The sequence below is a fragment of the Monomorium pharaonis genome, chromosome 8, assembly GCF_013373865.1.
Source record: "Monomorium pharaonis isolate MP-MQ-018 chromosome 8, ASM1337386v2, whole genome shotgun sequence".
Lineage (NCBI taxonomy): Eukaryota > Metazoa > Arthropoda > Insecta > Hymenoptera > Formicidae > Monomorium > Monomorium pharaonis.
The window spans coordinates 23391343-23418013 of NC_050474.1; the positions used below are offsets into that span (position 1 = coordinate 23391343).

General features: G+C 38.8%; 2 protein-coding genes across 16 annotated transcripts in view; one reads left to right on the top strand and one right to left on the bottom strand.

Moving 5' to 3' along the window:
- LOC105828790 (CREB-regulated transcription coactivator 1) overlaps nucleotides 1-26671 on the top strand; it is a 30647-nt gene that overhangs the window by 2901 nt on the left and 1075 nt on the right. For 2 of the 15 annotated variants that reach the window (XM_012667289.2, XM_012667286.3), the window contains exons 2-12: nucleotides 317-562; nucleotides 14787-15039; nucleotides 17037-17139; nucleotides 17377-17527; nucleotides 18793-18888; nucleotides 21416-21616; nucleotides 21951-22073; nucleotides 22597-22758; nucleotides 23527-23532; nucleotides 24210-24269; nucleotides 26277-26351. In XM_012667289.2, the coding sequence (XP_012522743.1) occupies nucleotides 317-562; nucleotides 14787-15039; nucleotides 17037-17139; nucleotides 17377-17527; nucleotides 18793-18888; nucleotides 21416-21616; nucleotides 21951-22073; nucleotides 22597-22758; nucleotides 23527-23532; nucleotides 24210-24269; nucleotides 26277-26351 (1476 nt within the window). Of the gene's footprint in view, nucleotides 1-316; nucleotides 563-14786; nucleotides 15040-17036; nucleotides 17140-17376; nucleotides 17528-18792; nucleotides 18889-20406; nucleotides 20455-21415; nucleotides 21617-21950; nucleotides 22074-22596; nucleotides 22759-23526; nucleotides 23533-24209; nucleotides 24270-26276; nucleotides 26352-26671 lie in introns of all 15 variants that reach the window. The other 13 variants (XM_028189913.1, XM_012667292.3, XM_028189914.1 and 10 more) reach the window with 11 other exon arrangements.
- On the bottom strand, nucleotides 3040-5824 carry LOC105828792 (general odorant-binding protein 69a). Its single transcript, XM_012667306.3, has 6 exons — nucleotides 4614-5824; nucleotides 4293-4377; nucleotides 3980-4068; nucleotides 3798-3900; nucleotides 3654-3718; nucleotides 3040-3463 (listed from the first exon to the last, which is right to left on the bottom strand). Exons 1-6 carry the CDS (start codon nucleotides 4671-4673, stop codon nucleotides 3446-3448), a joined length of 420 nt encoding a protein of 139 aa, XP_012522760.1. The 5' UTR covers nucleotides 4674-5824; the 3' UTR covers nucleotides 3040-3445.

Genomic DNA, 26671 nt, shown 5'->3' on the forward strand with positions numbered 1-26671 from the left:
AATCGGAAAAGGGAAACCGAAGGTCACGGCTACTCTCTCTCGTAAAAACTTAACGAAACGTCATGCAAATAAAAATAATAGCGAGGGTGGCAGGAGGGTAAGAATTTTGACGCCTGACTGCGTAAATGTAAAAGCCGTAAACAGAGAGAGGGGAAAACAGCTGATTAGCCCACGGCCTGATGTCTCTCGCTAATATTTGACGAGATTTCGTTCGAGGCGAGCTAATCTCGCGCGAGGCTAAGAGCTGTAAAAAAAAAGTCGCTTACGATCGTCACGTATGCGGTGGCCATGATTGTGAATGACGGGACCTGCACAGGTGGCCTCGGCGAGCAGCTCGGTAGGTGCTAGTCCCACGGGATCCGGCGTACCGGAGACCCCGCTGTCCGTCAAGAGTGCCGGCGCCAGTCCACCGCAGTCCAGCGGCAAGCATCTGCACATTAACCTGGGAAATCAGTTCAGAGCGGGTGGCTCGCTGCCGAACGTTAACAACAATGTCAATTGCGGCAACGACGCGAAAGAGCACTCCTCGCCGCATCCCGGCGCGATCCACCTCGACCTTAAGGTCTGTACCGTTCTCCGAAAAGATCCCATAGTTGCTGTTGCTGTTGCTGTTGTTGCCCCGGCTTCTTGTCTCCCATTAAACGTTTCGTTGCACACACTCACCACGTTCCACGGAGAAAAATTATTCCTTTGTTCTCGCGTCACAGCGTTTAGGCACGTTTTGTCTCAGGTTTATTCGAAAAGATCTCGGTGATCGAAAGTGCCAATTTTTCCTTGATCTCAGGCTTTGCGACACTCGGAACGTAAGGAAAGATCTCGATGCATTTTTTTATTCTTTTTTTTTTTTTTTTTTTTTTTTAAAGCAATGTTTTTGATCGGCAAGAAAGAAATTCTTCTTTACGTGAAATTGACTTTTCTGAAATCTCATTATTTTAAAGCAATAATAACTCTATCATGTGTATCGCGATAAAATTCATGACCTATTGTCATTTTGAAACTTTCTAATAAAAGCTACTTTTAAGTCGGCATAAAACGAAAGACGTGTTTTCCCCGTGTTTTCCAAGGATCGTTCCGCACTGCAGATATTTCACGATTCGCTTTGTTTCGCACCAGGTCTCAGTGTAATTACAAAGTTTATTTCGAATAATGGAGTATAATGTCTTGCTGTTTATTTCACTCGTACATGCGTATGAAATAAGAAATATTGTATCAATAAATAACGTTCATGTGCACATCACTGAACGCAATAGGAGTTGTATCGACTCGTGGCAATTTCCTTTTCGTAGTAATCTTCCCTTTTTTCTTTTTGCAATGTTTCCGCACAGCAATGGAATTGCATGGCACGTACGCAATAGCACGTATTAGAGATGTGTTCCAATTGCATTCGATATCATAAATGTAGTTGTGTAAATGGCCTGTTATTTTTAGTAACAATTAAATTGAGATCTCGCGACGACGAGCGAGAGATAGAACCGCGAAATAATTAGAATTCTAACAACACACGGATTATGGTTAATTCGATGCGATTCGTGCTATATCGTGCCGTGTAGGATAAACGATGCATAACATTTTTTCTCTCGTGTTACATTAAAAAAAACAGCTGGAGGTTTTATCGTGCGTTTTGAACTCCGTGACCTTTGTATCATGTTTGCATTGTAGTTGCAGCGTGCATATTCGATTAACAATGAACAACTATTTTATTAAGCTGTGCAAACTGGCGCAAATTTTATGCAGAAAATGCTTTTATGGAAACACGACGAAGCTCCAGTCATTAATGATTCTATTCATGCATAATTATTATTATATTCATGCAAATATCTCTTCGTAAAGGATTTATGGAATGACGTAGATGAAGTCAATGAAATCGCGATGACCTTACAGGGGAAATTTTAAAAAGTTTTAACGAATATAAATTAAACGTCAAATTTCAAGAAGCTCGGTAATTTGTACCTCGGTAACTCATCATGGTTTTATTAGCAAACTAATTAAAGATTTATATGGCAAATTTAGCCAATGTGCTTTAAAAAATATTGTGTGTGTGAAAAATTTTGCAAAATAATTTTATTTAGTCTTGACGTTGTTTACAACAAGTTAACAGCAAAATGTACTTTATGCATTAGCAGCTGTGCATTGTCTAAAGTGATAATTAAATTACCTGGATGAAGTTTTCTCGTGCCCAGGTGGATTGAGAAAATTACGCGATGTCATTTCAGATAGAGATTCAATGATGAAATTACACAATATTTTTTTCCGCATTGCCGCTGTACTGGTCACTGTACCGTGAAATCACTGAGTAGGAAATTTTACGGCTAAAACCGTAATTATGTGCATTGCACATGTAAATAAGTAATTATTTTACATACGAAATTTTTTTATGCATACGGCGTAAAAACAACGACATATATTAACATTAGCTAACATTAGTCTAATTAAACGGGGTCTTTCTAATTCAATGACAGTATTAATAAAACAAGTAACAATTTATTAAAATAAAAGCGTGACGTATTTGTTTCATTAATTATTCATTATTATTGAGTTAACAAGACTGTTCTCGATTAGATTGCTATTAGGTAATATTGCTAATTTTTTACTGCATCATTTTTTCCGTGTAGACTACTAAATGAAAACATGAAATATATGATTGCCAAAATGATGGCACTGTGTCAGGCGAGGAAATTCTTATCTTGTGCATAATTAAAGGATTCGATGCCAGACGTAAGAGTAAGTTCGTAATTTGTAAAGTTGACTAAATATACAATTGTTCCTAAAATAGGATCTTTCAAATTACGTATTTACCTCGTTCTTACACTGGATCTTTCTATCGAGGTCTCACAATGAATTTTATAGGTCTCCTTTGTATTTTACTTCGTGATCTTTTTCATAAATTATTTCTCTCAAAGAGCTGCCGTATCTAATTAACTCTTGCTATGTTATTTACTTTTTATGAATTCTTTTTAATTAATTGACACACCCCGCTTCATTCTACACGCGAATCTACAAACATCGAGAAAGTTAAATGGTACTGGAATCAAAGACGAATAAAATCATAAAAAATGGTTTAATTAAACATAAACTTATAAATAGGTCGTGATTATGCATTGATATCTCGACGGTCCTCCCTTTAATTTGCCACTGTACTTGGATCTGATTTAGTTTTGATGCATATTTATAGCTTAGCCAATATTTTAATGTCAAACATCAACATTTTCTATCAATTTTATTCATATTAGGCCGCATGGCATGTTCATAATAATTACTAATATTATTACACAAAATGTATTTTTTAAATATACATAATTCATATATTCCTAGGCTACTGCTTTGACACTTATTTTTCTTCTTTTGTTCACGAGCCAGTTGTTTCGCTCGTAACATTATGCGGGATATGTATTGGAGAATATCGTCGCACGTGATTATGGAGCAAACTCTCCTCCCAAGCGTCGAATTAAACCATAAACCACAACTGTAACAAATACATTTAGACGTATTAATTAACGGACGACAAGCGTGGAAGTGATCTCATTGATTGATGTTAATTTCATCAAAAATATATTCTTTCTAACAATGGTGATAATAATATTCTCAAGTTGTAAAGAATAAAACTCTTACGCTTGCATTAAGAATTATTGGCCTAAAATAACGAGTCTATTTACCTCTGGTACTTCTGCTTGGACGCATTTCGCCACATTGAAGATCTTTTCGCATGCATCCGCGCCGTCTAAAACCGAGTCAGAGCGGGAAGTTGATAAAGTAATAATTATTAAATGGATGTAAAATGCATTACGCTCACAACGTACCTTGTACGGCGCATTTGTTCAAAATCTTGTTACCTATCTCCTGAAATTGCTCTGGGATAACACTTATCAGCATCTCAGCTTCCAAATTACCTTCATCATCGACCTAATCGGCGGAATATCGTTTCGATCAGTTTTGCATTCGTCGTGCTTAATAAGCGAAATGATATTCATGAAAATATTACCAAACTGAAGGCGTCGAGGAGGCAGTTCATGTAGCACGTTATAGTCCGATCATTCGTGAGTTTCCCGTCGTTAACTTCGTCGATAAGCGCTGCATCGCGGAATTGAAATATCCGTTATAAATGCGAGGAGATGAGAACTTTAATATAGATAGAAAGAATCTTGGAATAGGACTACTTCTTTCGTGTAAGACGGTTTACTTTGGGTTAACGCTTAACGCTTAACGCGAATCAGAACGCGAGGAGAAAGAGAGGGATTATTTTGGCCGAATGTTAATGTGCACGCGTGCATATCTGTTAATCGCGCAGGACTCACCTTGAGACGTTCCGTGTTCTTGCATGCATCGTTCTTTGTCACCTTGAACCATCTCCAACATTTCCGGGGGTATCCAGTCGGGTGGCTGTGGCAAAATGAAAATTTATTACGAGCGCGTCGCCATATTTTCGCGAGCCGGACTTTATTCAGTACCGTATGTTCAACAACAACGTTCCCGCGCGCGTGCACGCTCGGGGCGAATCGCACATCACACAATGCGTACAGTGTGGGTCATTGCCGATCGTATCGCGTGGTCGCGTTGCGTCCCTACCGAACCGGAATCTCTATCGCGTTTAAACGAAAGTAAGCTGAAGGGCTTACCCCGGCGGACACGTAAATCGCCTGTAGCAACACTACGCCGAGGATCACCGACACGTGCATCGTCGTATGTTTGCTTGCACCTCGATGTGTCACTTTTCTACAACCAAATGTATCATGCGCGCCGGTTACGCGCGGTTTTTATAACACCACGTCGACGGGATGTGGGCGTGCTTGACCAGAGGGCTAATGTTATATCCTTCGCTTACTGATTGAGGCTCTTCGTCGTTAAGTCGACGGTTAAACCCCAGCTAATTTTTGACTCTTAACGGAAGCGTGCAGCTTGCAATTACGAACGCGCGCGACCTTGTGTGTATCCTGTGCGTATGCATATCTACGAGAATGTCGCTCGGCTTATGCTAGTGCATAGAACCTTTCGATTTTCATTGAGTAGTCATCAAACCGGAAAAGCTAGGAAAGACATATTTTTTACACAATAATGACACTGTGAAATGAAACTTGATAATTATTCCAAGAAAATATTTTCAATCCGACAAACAAGAATTATAGTTTGATGTATTTAATAACGCGGCATTTTATGAAATTACTTTTTAAAAATCAATTGAAAGAAGAAAAGGCGGCTTAACGGAAATAATTCCTTAATTGACCTTATTTGTAATTTAAGGACCTTTATTTTTAATTTTCTATGAAAATTGTAAAACTACACTTCAAATATATTTACTTTAAGTTGAATAACGGGAAGCTCTTAATATACGTAATTAACTTCATTGAGTCTAAGCCGGAGACGGGCCCTTATTCAGTTCAACGTATGACCCTACGATGTTTACAATTGCGATATATTTAATGTCGGGATTAATTATAGATTTTAAGTTTTTTAGGGGGAAATATTTTCTATTTTCCAACAATTTTATTTGCATGTCTTTCAATCTTATCAAATATCAAGTTACTTGCAAAATACTTTGTTTTTTTTTTTATGTCATAATGATTTTTGCTAATTCATGACATACAAAACTAAACTATTTTTCTTTCTTACGTAATTATCATTATATTATACCTAAACGAAGTGTATCCGTTGATAATGCGGAAGAAACAGCGCTATACGAAACAATGTCGTAACCAGTAAAAACACAATGTACGTAGCAATTACCAAATTACCGCTGAATTGTAAGAATCATCGTCAACATCGCGATACGAAATCACCATGTATGTTAATAACTGAAAATTGGCTAATTTGTTTTATATCCAAAGGAAAAAGAAGAAAAATTTTGCATTAACTATGCTCGTATTTGTGAAGTACTAATTTGATACTTCCGATCATATTACGATCATAATAATCTAGGATTATACGTCAGACTTCGTATTGTACGATTGCTGCAATTTGTCAATGAATGTAATTGTTTGCTTACGGAGGCTGTACCATGTAACGCTGCCGGAGGTAATAAACAAAGAGGAATTCGTATTTCAGTTTACAGTACACGCGCATAGAATACGTATCACGTTTCACTCTATAACGAAGCAATTAAATCGTGGAACGAAATGTAATATCGAAACCGCGTCACACCGCGTTATTATCGACGTTTGCGCGTAAGGTCTTTGGCGAAGCGACAAGGCAAAAGACAGCATTCTCAAATTTAACCGCGTCAAGTCCAATCAATGAACTCGGCTGATTGACTTTCCACTACGCACCGTATTTTCCGTTCACTGACAACTATTGCAAATTAATTAGACTCAACGTAATTCGCGATTGACGGTACGTTTAAACAGTCGATACATTTGTCGAGTCACGCGGTACGTGTTAAAAGATTCTAATGGAAAAAGAAACGGGTTTAAAAGGTGAAGTAATATGCGCGAAAAAAAATACTTCGGCAATGTTTCCTCTATGGATATCAATAATAAGATCTGTAGCCATTTCGTTGAATAAATTTTCTTCAACGTTTCAGGTGAAATTTAGATGACGTATCACAAAATCATATGTAATTCGAATGTAGATGGTAGAACTTTTCTTTAGTATTTTAGTTGCAAAACTCATACGACGTATCGAAAAATCGTATGTAATTCGGAATAATGTAAAGCCGTGTTTCCTCGACAGACCTTGCAAGTTTCCTGAATAAGTGATACTTTGTGAGCGGTCTTATAGCATCGCGAGAAATTGATCGATCTCGCAGGACAATGGGAAATCATTGTGTTTAGTCTACGAGTATCACAATGCCACGGAGAACTCCGTACTTATTAATATACTCCGACCTTGATGCAGCGCTTGGTTTGAGGGTAAAACGAGTCCTATATATCGCTTAATATATCCGCGCAAGTTTCTATTACCAGTTACTGGCGCGACAAATTGCCCGTCGTTTCTGATATCCGGTTATCCCAAATCCACGTGCGGTGACCTATCACTGAAAAAAATTGTATCTTAAATAAGAGGATTATATTGGGGAGGACTCTTTGCAAGTCTTCTTAACATTTGTTAATGAATGAGAATATGTCTCACAGAGTAAATTTCATAATCTCATCTACAATCTCTTATTTTTATAAATTTTTATAAAAATAAAAATTATATTTGCTACTAATCTATTTACTTTAGTTTAAAGGAATTTTAGAAGAAGTTAAAAATAAGAAAGAAATTTTCAATTTTTTCTGTGATAAAAAATGATGATGCGGGCGAGTTGGGTGACGCGTTTGCTGATGCCGATCCCTACGGGACGGACGCTGCTTATCCCTCTCTCGATCGCGACATCGAGGATCGAGTTCGTACGAAGAATCGCTTACGATTAACGTGAAGGCCCGGGTACATTGTTACCAAGACAGTCAAGGTCAGGTTTCGATCGCGCGAGGAAATGCACCGAGGTGGTTTTATCTCGGGCGGTTTTACCTCTCCTCGGACGGTGCGATCGGGGTCAAGAGATCCCACTCGGGTTCTTACCCCGCCGTTCGATCATTCGTTGCGCCTCTCGAGGCCTCCCGTCGTCGTCGTCGTCGTCGTCGTCGTCGTCGCCGTCGCCGTCGCGATTGCATTCGGCGTCGTCTTCTCGCTCGTCCAACTTTCTCGCGCGCACGCGAATCGATCGAATTTCCGGCGGATTTCTGCTCCTGCGCACGTGCCGTGGCGCACCTATCCGCCGTGCCGCGCCGTTCATGTCGCCGCGACGAGAGCCTCGGCTTAGCCTTGCTGCGCTCCGGCGATCTCTGTCGGTGCAATCTAATTGAATGGCAGCCCCGTGGGCGATAAGGCGTACGTACGAGCTGGTTCATTCTCGGGATAATATAAATAACGGCGGGAAATATCAGAATAATATGACTTCCACTTGGTTTCGGAGCCACGTCTGATATCTCTATTTAAACACCTGTGCTGAAACTGTTGTTTTAAAACACGTGGAATGGCAGAAGAGCCAGTTAAAAATAGCAATACTGACTAGAAAGAATACAAAACAATTAAATTTACAACTTAAAAAGTCGATATCACCACCGAGTAACTTTGCACTTCTTTAGCAACAGAAGTTGTCTTCAGCACAGAGAGGAGATATCGTTCGCTTTTCCGACAGGGTTTTTCTGCGGCCTTTAGGATAATATAAGGAGAGCTCGCGAAAGGACACTCCACCAACGCGCAACGGCGCGAGTTGCCGTGCAAGCTCCGGGGGCACAGCAGAAAACAAACGCCACCGCGGACACGTGCTTCGGGGGCAAGTGTGCACTCGCATACGGAATATTGATCGCGTTACTCGTGCAGGTACTCGTCAGTTTCATTCGTTCCCCGGCGTGCCGATTGCAGGGTATGGCCGTGTTGCTGCTGCTGCTGCTGCTACGGCCGCATCCAGCTACATCCAGCTGCTTCGATTGTCGCGCGGCTTCTTCACCGCAAAATGTTGCGGCGTAAGGGTGTCACTACTGTGTTCCTCGCAGAGACACTCGGTAGCGCTTTACTGTCGTTTGCAAAGCGGAATCCCCATCCCTTGATCCGCCCGTTGCAGCTCACGACACGGTGATCGATTTTCGAGGATTACGCTCGTTTCTCATCGAGATTCCCGGGGATTACATCCGAGGTTTATACCAACGAAGCAATCCCTTTAAGACTTTCCTTTGTAGACGCTGTTTTTCCCGTTTTATCCGCGATGACAGTTTATGATAATTCAGAGAAGATCGATACTTGGCGTGATTGAGCGGAATCATCCATTTTTTGTTTGCGGAAAAGCGGATGCAAGCGTGAATTCGGCCAGAGATGCGGTCTGCGTGTCTTTCTTATCAACCGGCAGCCTTGAATGGCGATGGGTATCCTCAACGTCGAAGTAGGTCATCGCCGTCGGGAGTCGGCAGACGGCGGCGTGACGACGACGACGACGACAACGACGCGCGCGCGCGATGTGTGTGTGTGTGTGTGTGCGTGCGTGTGTGTGTGTGTGGGTGGAGCAAAGTTGTCATCAGAAAGCAAGGGTAGGAACCTAGGTCGTTGGAGCAGAGAACTGCGAGTAGGAGGAGCGGCGGGAGGTTGGGAAGCTTCTTCCGCGACGATCGGTTCCCGACCTCTTCAACATGTTCCGTATATTTCTCGCCCCATTCATAATACGCGCACGTCCCCGTTCTGCTGGCTGCACAAAAATACTTGGTCTAATACTCGGTCTGACTTATCATTAAGCTCCGTCTTCCATTAACGAAAATTTAATCATTCGCCTTCCTCGTCGCCTTCTTAACGTAGCCAGCATTAATAACCGACGATAACTGAGGCGTAGTCGATTAATATTCTGCGTAAGTTGATGTCGCCAATTTATATTCAAGCTTAAATCTTGTTTTGCATTTTTAACAGGAACGTTCCCCAAGTTGAAATCCGTTTTAACATAATTCTGCCGAAAGTTTGATTATCTCGCGCGCGCGTTACATAATATTATCCAATAATATCGAGGGTCTTTGATTTTCTCGTCGAGAAAATCCTTACACGGCGCGTGATCCGTGCGCGAGGGACTGCTCCGCTCCATAATTTCTCATTCCACTGCACCGTTAGCGATCCGACATCGGACGGTCGACTTGCATAAGAGGTCAAATGAAGATAAAATTACTACCTGGAAAGTGTCATCAGCGTTCGATCGACTGCGGTGTCCTTGAATATCATCTGTGAAAGTCGAAGGACTTAAGCCAGAATGAATATTTAATAGCAGAGTATCGTGGCTTAGGCCCGAATTAAAGTTCATTCAAGTTAAGGAGGGGAAAAAAATTGAACTTTTCCGCCGCGAAATTTTTCTCAGCGTCGATATAATTCTTCTTACTCTGTAACTATGCGAAGGTTTATTATTTTTACGCGTAAAATCGATACCGCGTATTAGGATGTTAATTTCTTGCTGAAAATAATCATATCGTGAATCCGTTCGTATATAGACCCAAGATTTTCCCTCATATTTTGATTTTTTTTTACTTTTGTTCGGGCATGAACCACATGCGCATTGACGCGTGCGGACCCTTCGAAAACGGTTGAAATTCAACAGATTATAATTTCCAAGAACTTGAAAGGTTGCTCTGAAAACGGAGACACAATTTTCCGATTAAAATTGCGCTCGCAATTTCTTTCGCTTGCGAAAGTAAAAAATTAAAATATAAAGAATAAATTGAGTATAAATCTTATTAATAACGGTAAATTTGATAATTGTCTACATAAATTTCGATGAAATATTAAGTTTTTAAATATATCGCTTCTTAAATATTCTTGTAGCATTTCTCGTCGGAAGAAAAGATAGCTAGCGAATGATACAGTCGCGAGCATAAGACGCAAATGGTTGATAGAAAGTTGCTGTAACAAAACCACTAAAGGATATAAATAATTAGTAGAAAGTCGCGAGATTTCGCGTAGAAAACTTGTTTGGCTCTGGGTGAGAGGTCCGAGATCAGGGCTAGATTTCCATGTAAACGAGACGAGCGGGAGCTACCTTTTTAGAGATTTTACAAAGATTTGCCAGATATTTTCAGCTTTTATTATTATTCGGACGCGCGAAATCTCTCTCAATTTTCTCGTGTCTTTCAATGTTCTCGTATCGCAGAGTTACGATCGGAATAAATTGAAATTCGGGACGGTACGTGCGACGCTCACATCCTGGCGCTCCACGGTCCGCGCGAGGCGATCGGATGAATAACGACACGTTGCGGCACACACGCAACGTGCCGTCTACTTTGACAAGCTCGCGCTCCCGGTAATCTCATTCTTGAATATGGATAGCGGAGTAATTACATTCTGGCCTTCTCTCATGACGAGACGTGAAACACGTAGGTGGAGAAGGAGGGAAGGATCGGCGGCGACGCGACGTGTGCAACATCGATAGCAGCCTTATAACCCTCAATGTGCCCCGCATCCGTCACACGTTGCTCTCGCGAGCAACTATAATATTGGCCTCGTGTCAGGAGCTGCAGACAAAGAGAGCCCGAGAGTTGCTGTCGCGTACGTTCATCTCGATCATCGGCGTGTGCCGACGCGCCACGGACAGATAGCAATGGCGAGCGTTGCCGCAAATTCTCTAATTCTATTGAAAATTATTGCGGGAGAGAGAAAAGTGTATGAAAACTGTCAGAACGGTCTAAGTCATCAACGGCTTTAGTCGCCGCCTCACATTGTCTTCAAATAGGTCATTCGTTTCTAAACTAGAATGCCAACGTATTTTATGGTCGAGAAGTACGTGGGAAATATTCAACGCGAGAAAAGACCATCTAAAACGTTGCTTATATCACTTCCCACGTGGTCGAGGGAGGAGGAGGAGTTAAGTGGTTTCGACCCGTCGGCGTCGCGTCGTGTAGAGGCAGGTTGATTATCCTCGTTTAAACTTTCGGGCAAATATGGTGGATTCGCGAGGACGTGCCTTTTATTAGCATCAACGCTAATTGAAGGTATGTTTCTTCAACGAGCGCGGCTTGGTCGATGCGCCGTGTCGGTAGCGTCGCGTCGCGTCGCGTCGCGTCGTCTCGTGCGACGCCCACGGCCCTGACATTGGGAAAGTTGTGAATGAAGACGTCGACCCGCGTGGAGTTACCACTTCGTTTCCAAATTTTCGTTATAATTAATAAAGTTACGGTTCTTTCCTCGAGATCCCGCGGATGCGTTTAACACTCGTATTTTCCCAGCGTCGTCGTTCGGGGAAAATTGAGGGAGATTTTCTCGCGCGGGAGGAGGAAGAGACAGATTTCGATAACCGCGCGACTTTTCCCTTTCGAGAATCAACAGAAGGAGCTTTTTGATTTAGGTCTATTAAAATAGTAGCGCCTCTCTTCATCGATTCGCGTCGCAGCGCCGTTCGTCGTCATAAATCATACAAGTTAATAGCATTTTGTGGCTGCTTATAACATCGTTATTTATAATTTCTGGACGGGGTTTTACCCTAACAAAGGTTTTATATAAAGTCCGGCATGGCCGGAGCGAGTGTCCATGCACTACGATGCGCGGAATATGTTAATAGCTACGCTATAATGCGATAGGCGCGGGCGCGCGACGAATATCCCGGACACGTGCACGCGCCGCGTCTGTGTGTGCGTGCGTGCGTGCGCCGCTCGTACATGCGACGTAAAAAAAAAGTCGTGGCGCTATTCTTGCATCGTCACTGTACCAGACGCCGATACGTTCTGCATATTACATTATGCAAATGGGGTAATGTAGCGTAGTGATGATCCGGTCGTTAAAACTCGTATCGCGGCGCTAGCTTCCTCAAAATACGCTTCGATAAAACCTATCGCGGGAGTTATCATACGCGTGCTCGCGCGCGTGGTTAAGCCGTTACGTCACCGGTGATTCCAACTACGTGGAACTGTTGCGTCGCATATAAATATCGCTACATCTACTCGCCGCGATGAGTGAGGATCAAAGATTTCTCGTAACGAACGAGACGCAATCGTAAACACTTTTTCTTTCAATAACGGAATCTACTTTCAAGCACATAGAGCTGAAATTGCACGGGCAACAAATGAGAAATTAATCGGGAGAAATGTCGCATTTGGAATTTCATTATGTTTAATGATTTCTAACTTGACTTGAAATAGCGACAGTTTGATTTCGAAGAAAGTGTTGTGTCACGTCAATGTTTTGCTCGAGCATTACGCTTGAAGCGTAATGTCGAAACTGCCTTTCGAAACTGATACTGTGATTAACGAGCGGATGACACGCGCGATCGTTCAACATCGTCCACGGAGCGTCCATAATCGTGGGAGAGACGTTCCGTGTTTATCGCATAATTCAACAGATATTGGGTAATAACCGTGCGACCCACGTTTCACCCAACACATGGCAGCCAGCGTAGCGGGAGGAGATAGAGATTTCTTTATTAGATTCGCACAATCTCGTCGCAGACAGGAAGCTCAAAATCCCACGAGATCGTTTTCATCCCCGTTAGTCCCGTGTTTATTTTCTTATGGATATTTAAAAGGGAAATTTTTTGACAATATATTTTCTTTCTTCGAGCACTCTTGAAATTTAAACTAAGCTGATTAACATTGTAAACTATATTGATTGAATTTGTTGCTTGTAATTATATATTTATAGTTTGTTGCTTATAATTATACATTTTGTGTACGGAAAGAACAGTTTTACTGCAGTATCTAAAAATTTAGTTAGATGTGAATTAGAAAATAATTTTATAACAAATAATGGGTGGGAGGAAAGATGTTTTGTATCCTATGTGTTAAATTGCTATAATAATAGCTATAATTTGCATAGCTAAAACAACTATAAATCTATATTGACATCGAAAATGACTATAAATTATAATAATTGCAACCACTAATAAATTATAATAATTGCAACTACTTTTTTCTCTCAGTATTCTTTTCGTGTAAGATCACGAGATGGATACGGAAACACGGAAAACGAGTTTAGAGCTGAAGAATAATTTAATCCTTAATAGAGATCATTATAAGATGTAGAGAACATTGCAAATAATTTTCACCTTTGAAGTTTCATGAAAGGAAAATGCGGTATCGTCTGATCGAGTTAGCGACGTTCAATTTGCAGAGTGCTGCCTTTTTTTTTCTCGAAATGTAAAGCAGTGAGATATTGCTTCTCGGAAGTGGTCCTTGTTGCACATTTCCTTGCGTTTCTCAAACGAGGGATCAACGTAAGGGTAGAATGTTGCAACTATTTGCTGAAAAACTTGACAATCAAATCGCGGCAAAACCAGTTGCCATATAGAAAGCAGAGAGCGAGGTGACGACGCGTTCGATGGATTGCGACATAAAATTTATACGCTACGGTGAAAAACACAAGACATCCATGAGAGACGCATGGGGGACGCGTTGAATTTTGTTCACCGGTAGAAGGCGGTATGAATTTTGTCAGGTGAGACAGCTAAATGGAATTTCTATAGGCCGTCTTAACACCCGCGTTAAATTTCTTTACGTCCTTCTAATTGCCGCTCATAACGCCAACAACAACCGGCGGATCGTAAAGCGGACGTTTTATGAGGCGGGATTTGCGGAGCGAGAAAATTCTTCGCCATCGGTCGGAGGGTTCGGAGTTCGGGTTTTGTCACCGTAACATACGGATAGAAGTGAATTATTTCTCGCTTCGACCTCGACCCCTTCCTCCCTGTACGGTATAAAGCACGCAAGTGTGTCTTCGTGAAGATATCTTTCAGGCGTACTCGGAATAAATTCGCCGGAATCCTATCTTATCAGCGAGAATCGTTTGCTCGTTAATTATCTCCATGTTCGCTCTATTGTTCTTCTCGCACTTTTATTTAGTTCGAGGATCGAATCGAGTTAGGTATTAGAAGCAATGCTTATGTATCTTGTAATCTTTTTTTCTCTCACAAATAAGACTCTAGAATTATGTCGTTGGATTGAAACTTTGCGCAAGAAATACACATCTCATATGGTATACATATTTACATATTGCAATCTAAATACAATATTACGTAGAAATCACTTGCACAAAACAATTGCACCGTAATAAAGCAGTGTAGATGCGGCACTAGCAGTGCTCGTGAAAAACTGAAATAGAATAGATTCAATAGAAACATTTTATTTAAAGGATGTACGTCTAAAAAATACTATTTGGAATGAATATTTTCAGTAGATATAAGAAAACACGTAGTATTTAATATTTATGTACATTTATTTAAAATAAGTACCTCACAGCATTGCTTGCTATCGCACGTTTCTCTTATCGTTTACTCTAATTTGATCATCTTTGCACGCTGCCGCGCATCACCATAATTGTAATCGCGAATTGCAATCCTCAATGAGGGTCCGTGCTTTTTGCAGACGATGCTCAGCAATCTGGAGGACATGCAACACAACCCTGTGTACCGTAGCGACAACAGGAGCCGGAGTATGGGGGTGGGACCTATGCGATCTCGCCCGATGGAGAAGAGGCACGACACATCGCCGTACAGCGGCGTGCCATACCTGTCGCCACCGCCACCCGATACCTGGCGGAGAACGAACTCAGATTCCGCTTTGCACCAGAGCGCCAACGAGGCTTGCCAATCAACCTCCGCCATCCCTCATCGACGAGGTAGCGTCGCATGTCGGGTTTTTTTTTCCTTTTCTTCTCTTTTTATTTGTAATGCACACGTGTAAACCTGTTTCGACCAGTAAACTCCGGATGACTCTGACCCGCGCTTTCTCTCAACGACGCGGATGCTGCGTGAAAGATCGCGAATGTCGCGCGCGTGCTTCTTGTCTCTGTACGCATTGCGTCGCCGAAGTAGCATATGGGACCTTATGTAATACAACGTTTCGTCAAAATGCTCGTTGCGTACTCTTATCTACGGGAATTAATGCCTTGGAATTAATGTCTATTCGTGCCTCCTCAAGTAGGGAAGAATTTGCTGAATGCTTACTGCTTACCTATGTAAATCGTATCTCATCAATACTTTATATTTTAACTTAATATAAACAACATTTACAGTGACAAAAATAGATGAGAAAAAGTATAGTCATGTAGACAGAAATTTAATTAAATATTTAATTCTTTTCTTTAATAAATTATTAATCTAGTTAAGTATTATAATAATAATTCCTTATATTTTTAAAATTATTTTAATTTCTAAATTTGATACTTTTAAAGGTGACACAATTTAAAAAACTCGCAGATTTAGGCAATATATTGTCTTTTGCAATATATTGCCAAATAACTTGTAATAAATTAATGTGTTACTGATGAAAAAGAGATTAAACATTAGCAATAATAAGTACCTGAAACATTAACAATATCCGATATTAATTTGTGTGCAATTCAGTATCAAATGGGAAGTATAATAAAAAATAACTTAAGTGGTTGGCAATTCTCTTCTAACTCCATTATAAATAAAAACAGGACCATTCACTCCATTGATTGAGAAATCACGTCTAGCCTATCTAAACTCTATCATATGTATTACATTTTTTTAAGTGTATTTCTTTGACTGCAGTTCACGGTCCGTCGTAAAGAGAAGGGCGATTTATCAAACATCTTGCATAAAACTCACCGTTTCGCGCGCAAACATTATTTCATCAACCGTTAATAATTTACATGAGGCTGAAACGATGTACTGTACAGTTTACGTGATTTATTTTGCGTGAAAACAAAACCGCGTTTTTAGTCCCTCGACTTTTAACGATTCGAGCGCGATCGAGTGTTCGCATAAAGGATGAATAATAGTTTTTCAGCATCGTTCGGCCTCTACATCGATGAGTTTATCTTTTCCTACGTAAAACATTCCCTCATCTTGGTAAAGTTGTTTCTTTGACTTTTGACACGATTACGCGAAATCGGTTTGGAAATTCCCTCATTATAATATCGCCTGGTTACATTGCAACACTGCTCCGTTCTCTTACGCTGTTACCTAGAGAATTTTACAAAGAGATTGATCGCAAACCCCGCGCGGTCGCCACTAAAGTGCATGCGGCTTAATCTACGTATTAAAAGCTTACGCGACTCCAAACTATGAACCCGAAATTCTCGCGGTTCCGTTTACGTGACTGTCTTGCATTCGCGAAACTAATTAGACTTAGCCTTTGCTACACGCCGATTACAAAGTTTGTAAAATTTAATTATGAAATCTATCCTCTTTCGAGAAAACGCTCATTTTTCTTCATATCGCGCGTTGCGACGCGCAAAATCTCCGGAGCAATAACGCGGTATAGTTTTGATATGAATTATCCGTAGATCTCGTCAAATCACGAAACTTTGTTGAAGCGATCTCGCGCTCCAGAGATCACTCTACAATGAGGTATGTGAAACCTTATACGATACGATATAACGTAGTTTAGTAAGCGGTATTACGTTGCTCCGGAGAAATCGGATAACTAGTTTGAGAGAATTCATGCATTCTGTACAACCGTAACGGAAGATGCTAATATCGCAATGATCGTTTTATATTCAGCATCGTGCAATAACACAGCAAGCATGTACTGTATACGAATAGGAAAATTTCACCTGACACATTAACATATCGACAGTTCTTTGCATGTTAACCATATTGACATGATTACGTAACTTGATAAATCGCGTGTTTTGTTAACTAACAGATCAACACGCTATGATCGGAAGCGGCAGCGACAACAGAGATTCTCATGGCTTCATCGAACGACCAAGATCCTCGTGCGAAATGCCTAGAGTGCCTGGGATTAAGTACGTACTGCTAAACAATTAAATGTCAACATTCGACGTTTTGAAAAAGTATCACATTTTCAATGTGAATAGCGAAAGCTTCTCTACCGTGGAAGATTTAATTCACGATCAGTTTTATGACTCACGGCAATGCCGTTTTAACACCGAGCAATGGAATTACAGCCGATAAAATTTTCGTTCGATTGAGTTGCGAGTTGATCGAGTTAGTTTCAATTTTTGCGAAATTTTTTGTTTCAGCATATATCCGAGCTCGCAACCACCGGGGCAGCAAATACCGATAGGCAACAACACGGGGTCGTTGCCCGACTTGAGTAACGTACACTTTCCGTCGCCACTTCACACGCCTCTGGACCAGGAGGATCATTCAAGTAGTACGCCGTTCAGCAATGTAAGTTGTTTGGCCGATTATCGTACCATCGACTACAATAATATTTTCTCTTTTCTTTTCCTCTTAATCTTACACGCACTTTTCACGAGGCTGCACGTTTCTGAACGAGTCTTTATCGCTTTTACAGCGACGTTTCCAATTTTTTTCTATTTTTTTATTCTCTCATCATTCTCTGTCTTCGATCCTCGGAGAAAATGTCTGTAAAACGGCATTAATCCAGAATTAAGTGACTTATTTAAAATAGTTCGAGTGTCACTATGATAAAACTATTATTGTTTCGTGCTAATACAGATGCGTTTCTCCGAGCGATTTTGCACGATATTAAATGAAAAACGAAATATATGATTATTGATTATTTTGATTATCGCTCTCGAATGTACAATCGCCAATACGTTCTATAAATACGCGACTTTACTCATTCAACGGATAATTTAATCCATCCGGTCTGTATAAAATCTCGATATTTTATCAGTTGGACTTTAGATGCGCAGTATCAGTTAGGCCCATTTGTACCAATAAAACTTAACTTTAAATTCGGTTTAGTTTACTTTTTCTATGCTTTTCTTATTCGATTATAACTAAAAGAAGATAGAAAATAAGTTAAATCAAATTTAAAATAAAACTAAACTGCATTGGTACAAATGGCCCTTAGAGTTTTTAATCTTTTTCAACTTAGATTACTGTGTCGAATAAAAGATTAATATTTGTAAAAAATATTCCAGGTTTACTTAACTACTGAATTTTTAAGCCAGGATTTTATCTTGGTAAAAATTCTTGTCGTCTTTAAATTATATTTCTATTTAAATGTATAATAATTATCCAATATTTATGGCTGAAAGTCAGTCTGATAAGTTTGCTTAAAAAATTATGATAGTATAAATACTATTTACGGAAGAAATGCATTTATTTTGAAACATTAGCGGCTTTCATCGATGTCGATATTAAATAATCTGTTTCTGCATTTGAGCGGATTGAAAGCGGTTAACTAACTTAATGTTTTACTATTGATGCGGCTGACAAAAGAATATCCGATTAAAGAATGTAAAAGGCAGATGTCGATATCGAAAATTGTTTATTCGCATTTTTTTCTCGGCCAGTTTCCTGTTTTGTCGACAATCGCGTTCACCTCATATATGTTTTTCATTTTTTTACCGCTCGTACGAGCAAAGTCGATCAGGCCACGAATATGGGCGAGCGGTAGACAAGTAGGATTTTACTACTGGAGAATCTCTTTTTGAAATGGTCGAACCGCTGGTGTATTCCAGAGTCCTCAAACGAGCAGTCCCACAAACCTGTCCAGTCCAACCAGCTTGGCACAAGCTGGTAGGCTCTCCTTTTCACAGGATCCGTCAAGCGTCCAAGTAAATATCCTCGTGGCCCCAAGTATTACTTGTAGATTATGCCTATTGTTATAGCGCAGCGGATTTTTAATTACGAGTGACACGGACCTAGCATCTTCTTTTTTTATTTTATTTTAAGTTTATCTATTTGCTCAAAAAGCTCGATGCACGAGCTGCTGTTTTAAATATTTCAACAGATAATACGTAGATCTCGGTTAAGAGCCGCTGACGTAGAATGTTGCAAAGCTCGTGAAATATCCGAGAACGATTTGAATCGACCTGAAAGATATTTTGGGATTTTTTAATTTAAAACCAGTTTCAGAAAATTCTTTGAGGTCGCGTCCCAGCAAATTTAAGTTTTATGTCGCGAAACGATGTCGATGCTCGGATATTTCGCATCTTCACTGGCAATCGAGGAATTACGCGGAATCGAGGGGAGCGCATTTTCGCGATTTGGAATATTTAAATTCACAATAGATAGAAAACTTTTTGTCGCATGTACGTGCATGGTATATGGTCGAAATTTAAATAAACGAAACGTATGTGAATACATTTAAAAGTTAAATACAGAGCAGAGAGTTTAAAGAAACAATCGCCAGAGATGTTACCTCGGTTCCGTGAAGCGATTTTGTTTATTGCCGAATGTAAATTAGGATGAGATGGTTGCATGAGAAGAACACTCTTTGCGCTTTTCTGTGCTTTCTTAAATGTTAGATCGTTTCGATTAGAGTAGCGCTAGAGATATTGCAGCTGCCTTCAAGAAAAAGATACATTAGTAGATCGTTTATTTGGCACAGTGAAAAAAATTTAAGAAATATTATCTGTCGCGAAGAGTACTACATTTGACATATTGTGTAAACGCGAAGAATTCCTTTAGTAACAGTTTTTGCATGTAATTGGATTGCTTTCACGCTAATTCAGTAATGTTTGAAGACGCCACATTGCTTTAATCGAGAAAGGATTTTAGTATCTTTCACGAAAAAGCAATTTTCCTCGGCATGTTCTCTCAATGTTCGAGTATACAAATTTCACTGTAGCTGAATATCAACTTTACTTTTTTTCTTTTAGCATAATTTTCTATGGTTAACGGCAACAAGGATATAATGTTGCGCGCAATTATGCAGCGTTAAGTTTGAAATGAAACTTTTGCAGCACGCTATGGAAAGCACTGGTGACCTAAATGCGTCCTGACATTATTAATATAGAATTTAATAACATTTATCGAGCCCGCTCGATAATACTGATCGTTAAACCGTACTGCAAACGCGAAATGAATTACTCGAGAAAACTCGCGTTGCGCTGGCGCGACACATTTTTAATGGAAAAGAAAAACTCTGGGCTTTAACACACCCAGTGTGTCCTTTTCGTTCACATATCCAATTCATTAATAACGGATATCAGGACGTTTTAGCGGCAGCCAGAAAAATTCGGGCGAAATTGCGCGCGTTTATACGCGACCGGTCTGTCTCACTCTTAATTTTCTATTTATTTTTTATTTTGCCTTTGTTGTAGTGGTTGTTTGTGTTTGTTATTTTGCAGACCCATTTATCAGTGCCTGTTAACTCTAGGTTTCTTCACACGTGTAAGGTTAGTAGACACACCAAGTTTCTCGCTCTCACGATCGGTATACGCTTATGTTGCTGCCTCCTAGTCGCGCGATGGCCATTAACACCGTGGCATTTTTATTATTTTGCTTGTTATATAGCACCGAGCTTGCAGACAGACTCGAAATATCAATCAATAATGAAACGTGTGTATGCTAACGCGTAGTGTGTATGTACCGGCTCGTCGCAGCATACGTTCCGGGCTTGGAAAAGTAACGCCGCGTTAATTGTCGTTTGGCAGAAGGAACGGAAAAGTAATAGTTGCGCAATGGTAATTTTAGAGTGATTTTAGCTTGCGCGAGTCACTTATTTCTGCGCCGTATACACCGTAAATGAACGTTTCATTGACGCCGCGCGGATCGACAATCTGAAAATTTTCCAAAGAAAATTCCGAGAAGATCTTCGGCCGATTTTGAGGTCGACTCCTCTTGTCAGCGAACGTTTCTTTCATAGATTTTATCTCTGTCGCGGAAATCAAGTTCCCTGGATGTTGTACGAAAACAGCCTACGTGCCAAGATATTATCCTTCGACTGCCAAAAACGTATTTCGTAAATATTTAGCACATAGCACGCTTTCGAAGTCGAACTCGAACGTTGCTACAAATTCGATGGAGAAACTCGGTTGTTGCGGCGAACCGCTTTCCGCAAGTCCGATGCTGTAATCAATGATGTAGAGATCAATTACGCGAGCCTGCTGCGACTATGTAGCGTCTATTCAGTTGAGTCTAGTTACAGAAAGGGCGAAAAAGGAAAGAGAGAGAGAGAGAGAGAAAGAGAGAGGGAGAGAGATTGTGTGTGTGTGTGTGTGTGTGTGTGCGCGCGCGGGTGACCGCGCGCGCATGTATGTGTAATGTGTGTTTGTGTGTTGTATGTGTGAGAGAGAAAGAGCAAAACGAAAGAGGCGACAGAACGACGATCGATCGTTAATAGCGATGGGTATGAAGCAGGGTGTGGCACTGGAAAACAGCACAAGTACTTCGCAACAGGATCTTCAGAGTTATCCGCAGCAACCGGCACCGACGGCGACGTCTCACAGCCCGACTGCTGGCCATTACATTTATCAACAACCGCACAGTCCTGTACCGCAAAGTCCAGTTAGTACGCCAGCCGACGAAGTCGGACATTTCGAAAATTATTATCGTAATGTGCGAACAGTATTCCATTATACTTATTTAGATGCATCTATAAATCACACTTAAATTTATTTTGCAGTAAATTACATTAAATTTATTATTATCATTAAATACAGTCTCGATCTCATTTTTTATTTATTACATATATTTATAGATATTTAACATTTAATCAGTCTAACTATAATCCACTGAATGGATAAAATACATGTATTGCTAAAAAACAATTATCGATTCAGAAAGTAGAAAATATTAATTATAATGCTATTATTGTAGAAATTATATAAGTGTGATTGTGCTGCTTTCTAATAGTCATTTATTATTGATCTTATTGATGCTCGACATACAGAAAACATCACAGCAACAGCAACAACAACATCAGCAATCACAGCTCAATTCGTTGGGATCGTATAGATCCACACAGTCGGTGAACCGGCCGTCGCCGCAATCGTCACCTAGTCTAACCGTTCAAGTAAGATCATCTCTTATCACAAAATATTATTACACATAAATAAATTATAAATAGATAATTATAATAGATAACGTTTATAGCGTTTAATAACGAATTTTCTACATAGACAAAAATGCATACTATAAATTGAATCAAATAAATATTTCAAGTATTTCATAAGTTTACATATTTATAGAATAGAATTTATTTACTTCAGCATATACATTGCCAAGAAGAGAAGTTTATATATTTATAAATCTATCATTATTTCTATCGTATGCATTAAATTTATTCAAAATCGAGTAATTGCTTTTTTTAGCAAGAGGGTTAGTATTTTTCTGTGTATATCTTACAGATAGAGATATGCAATCAATTTTCAAAATAATTTGAATGGTAATATTATTTAGAGTCTCCGTTAGAATAATTTAATAGTGATAATAAATGCAAGACTATATAATTTTCTGAAAAAAGTTCCGTTCTCGTGTCTATAATAATAGTTTCGTGCGACTAACAAGTTTGAAAGTAGTGCGCATTCCTTTTTCAGGGAAGTCCCTTAAGTTATAGCAATAATCCATCGGCGCCGCCTAGTCCTACAGGACATCCGGGTCCACCCAGCTTGACGTCCGACGCTATCGATCAGAATACTTATTTCATCAATCAGGCGCAAGCGGCGGCCCTCCAGCAGGATTTCGAACAGTTCACAATGGTACGTAAGTCATTCATCTTTTAAGCATGGCTGGAAAACCGATTTATTCGAGTTCGCGAAAAGTATTGCGGGCGGACATCTCTCTGAAAAAGAGCTCTTAAATTTTGACGTTGGACTGTCGATTGATTTCAAAGTTATAGTTCATAACATAAAATTAAAATATCGGCTCGCTTGATGTCAAGTGAGGGAAAGTAAAAGTTTCCCAACCTATCGGAAATATTCGATTGACACGTTGACAGTGGTCCAGTCGTGCTTTTCGGCATTCTTATTTTTGTCGAAGCTCTGTCTTGGGTAAAGCAAGATATATAATTTCTATCATGAGAGACAGTTTGTCTTTAATTCATAAATGATTGTTTCTGCCGTGCGCTGAATCCATGAATTTGCACTGCCGTTATATCTTAATGACACACGTGCTGCACGTTTTACGTGATATAATTCGGATGTTCACAAAGAGAAAGAAAGAGTGTGTGTATTCCGCATGCGTACTTATTTGGTATACACGTAGCGTATAAGAAATATTCACGCGTTTTATTTCATTATTCCTGATAAAGTCAATTGAAATTTTCAAACGAGAAGTTTGGCCGAAATTAATTTTTTTTTCATCATTTGCTTAAGTACACGGACGCAAAAAAATATAATTCTTTGATTCTGATCTGAATTTATCGTCTGACAATCGTGATTATATAAGTACGATGAATCCATCAATTATAATTAATTAAGGGATACCCGATCGTAATTGGCGCTCAATCTTTTTTATGCATGTCGAAGGGACTGGTAAGTATTCGCCGCTAAACTGCTCGCATTTAGAGAATAATAAGGATCAAAAGCGAAATAGAGCCAAACGCGAATGTTAACAAAAAATTTTGATAAGATGCAAGTCAAATTAAAAGACGGTTATATTTAACTTATTAGCTTTATTGTAATTGTAAGTTTGGGCTTGCATTTCTCATTTCAAATATCTTGATTACTAATATACAATAGTTTCCACACATACATGAATACTTGTATTTTTCACCATGTAAGCTGATTGGTTTTGTGAATTTTAATAGATATAATATGCATTACTCTTCTGGCGATTTGACCTTCAAGGCTATAATTAATGCTACGCGATAAATTATTCCAAGCGAATGATTCGTATGAATTATTCGGAGTTACTTGATATTCTACTCACTTACATCGTCAAACGTTCCATTCCTCATAGGCTTCAAATTATGGTTCTCGATATTTTTTATTTGCATCTAAAATGCAATTATAATTGTAATTAGTTATGATTAATTACGTTACCGCGTGAAAAGTATTGAATTAAAAAAGTGAATTTTTTAAATTCGTGAAATAAAAATTAGCCTTATAATTATAGCCGTAAAAAACGGCTGTACAATTATATTTGATTATATTGCCTCTAGACTTATAGTCTTAAATTTTGCTGTTTATCTGTTGCCTGCATTCGTCAGGAGTGGCCCAAATTTGCGCAGCAGCTGATGGAACTCGGTTGCACCTGGACGCAGATAGAGGTGAAATATCGCCATTAGTTGAAACATTTTTATTTGCAAATTCAATATGTCCAGTATCGCTGTACAATTTTTTCAAGGCTTGCAAAGTATTTTCTCTATTTCTCTATTTTCTATTAAAATTAATAATTATATTATTTTTAATTATTAAAATTAATAATTATAATATTTATTGTTACATGTGTCGTAGTTGTATTATGGTTGTTAAATTTTATCTAGATAATTTTAAAACAACAATTTCACTGTTGAACAAAATTTAAGAAAACAATATATTTATATTTTTATATTTATAAATTTTGTTAAAAACAAATATTTTTCAAACAATTCAATATGGCAAAAAAATGTTTTTCTTTATTTGTTAGTATTAATTTGTTAGTATTAATACGCAAATAAAAGTCAACGTTGAAAAATATAGAAGTACTTAATTTATAAGTTATATTACCATGACTGACAAAGTTCTTTGAAAAAGTTTTCAAATCATTTATAGTTTTAGGACAATTTTTACATTGTACTACTATTCTCTATACTATTTTCTGCTCTGTGCAATTTGTCAAAAAATTTTCCTGTTATAATGAATGATAACTTAGAAGTTGAAGTTAAAGACAACACTGTATACTCGTTATTTGTCACATTAATTTGAAAACTATAATATTTTCTTTATGTAAAATAAGGACGGATATTTTAATAATTTAAATAAAGATAAAATAAAATCATTTCTTTGACTAGATAATTTTATAAAAATAAATACGGTTAATAATATCTTACAAGTTGCTCAGTTAGTGTGTTAAAAAAAGTACTGTAAATTTGTACGTATCTTTCATAGTGCTTTCAAATGGCGAAGGTTTGCATATAAATGTGCCAAATGTATTCCCGTGCGTGGTACTCGTTTGCACGTGCGGTGAAGGAAAAATATCAGATTCCAGAGGGGTGAAATATTTGTAGATTAAGGTAAAATATTACTCGTGGTGAAATATGCCACCGTACACTGATGTTTAATACATCAATCCGATCGAAGAGAGAAAAATGTCTAATGTGCCGTTAAAAACCGTAAACAGGCTAAAGTACGTAATAGCGCTTTATATGTATCAGGAGTACAGAAGGCTAATAATAATCGCAATTTGTAACGCACTCTCAATTAATATACCGCAAAACTCGGAAAGGTGCATGTTGTTACGTATGCACATGCCAAAGTTGCCGTCGTGCATACTGCACTGCAGGATTAGTTTTATCGCGGGGGACCTTAATAATACCTCTGTTTTATTCCCTCGTTGTTACACGTACGAGTATCTATTAACACGGCATTTGATACGGCATTGCACGGACAGTTGCGCGCCGAGCCATCACTTTAAGTGGTGGAAAAAATGATGATTTTACAAAATAAAAAGCGACATTCAAACCAAGCAGCCTCGTTTGCACGGATTATCGTTCGAGATATTGCTCTCTGATATCGGCATCTGAGAATTTAAGAACGATCTAATAATAACAACATATGTTTCTCAGACGAAGGGCCATGAATTTCGGGTTAAATAAATAAATATAGATACGGTAAGGAAATTTGTACGTGAAATAATAGCCGTGTAAGATGAAACAATGGGTTTCTCGTGATGGTCGACTAAGCGAAAAGCGGATTTTATTTAATAATGGCTATTAAGCGAAATGGAGTATCTGGAACGGTAACCGATATCATGATAGATTTCGAAGTTAAAGAATATAGGCAATCTGGACTTTAGAGCGGCACGAGCTTACGAGCTCACAGTTCGATCATGTTTATTTCACCCTTTATATTCCTCTTTCGTTGTTTTCTCTCCAGAGTGTAATGCCCCTCGCGGATTATTCTATTAAAAGTGTTTGGGGGCTAGAGGACATACGTTATATGTGAGATCATACGTGAATCAACGTTGTGTTCACTTAAAGATAAATCGGATTAAATCGCGACCGCGATAATTTTTTCAAAGTTTTTCAATGATGCTTCATCTCTATGACACTCTTTTTTTTCTCTCTCTACTTCAGATGGACACACCGGTGCAGGCGAACACTATTGGGACATTTATCGGCTCACCAAATCACACTACGAATTATACACAGGTAAGAAGTCTTGAAAATTTCCGTAAAAATTTTATCAGAATTAGGTAATAAAGCTAGTTAAAAAATTAAAATATAGAAATATTAAATAAAATTAAAAATTTTAGAACTTTTAACTTAATATAATTAATTTTAAATGTTAATTTTTTATTTTTAACTCCAACTAATTATTATTATTAAAACATAAACTTTAACTTATTAACTTTTCCCTTCTTCCCTAAGTTAAAAATTATTTATATATAAAAGTAAAAAATACATTTTTATATGAAAAATAAGATTTCTTTATTATTTTATACAAATTCAATTTACTAATAAAATTAAAT

Coding starts and splice junctions, on each gene's coding strand:
- LOC105828792 (XM_012667306.3), bottom strand. CDS start 4,673: ATGCACGTGTCGGTGATCCTCGGCGTAGTGTTGCTACAGGCGATTTAC. Junction 3,901..3,979: donor TCCTCGACGCCTTCAGTTTG/GTAATATTTTCA, acceptor TCCGCCGATTAG/GTCGATGATGAAGGTAATTT. Junction 3,719..3,797: donor GAACAAATGCGCCGTACAAG/GTACGTTGTGAG, acceptor ACTCGGTTTTAG/ACGGCGCGGATGCATGCGAA.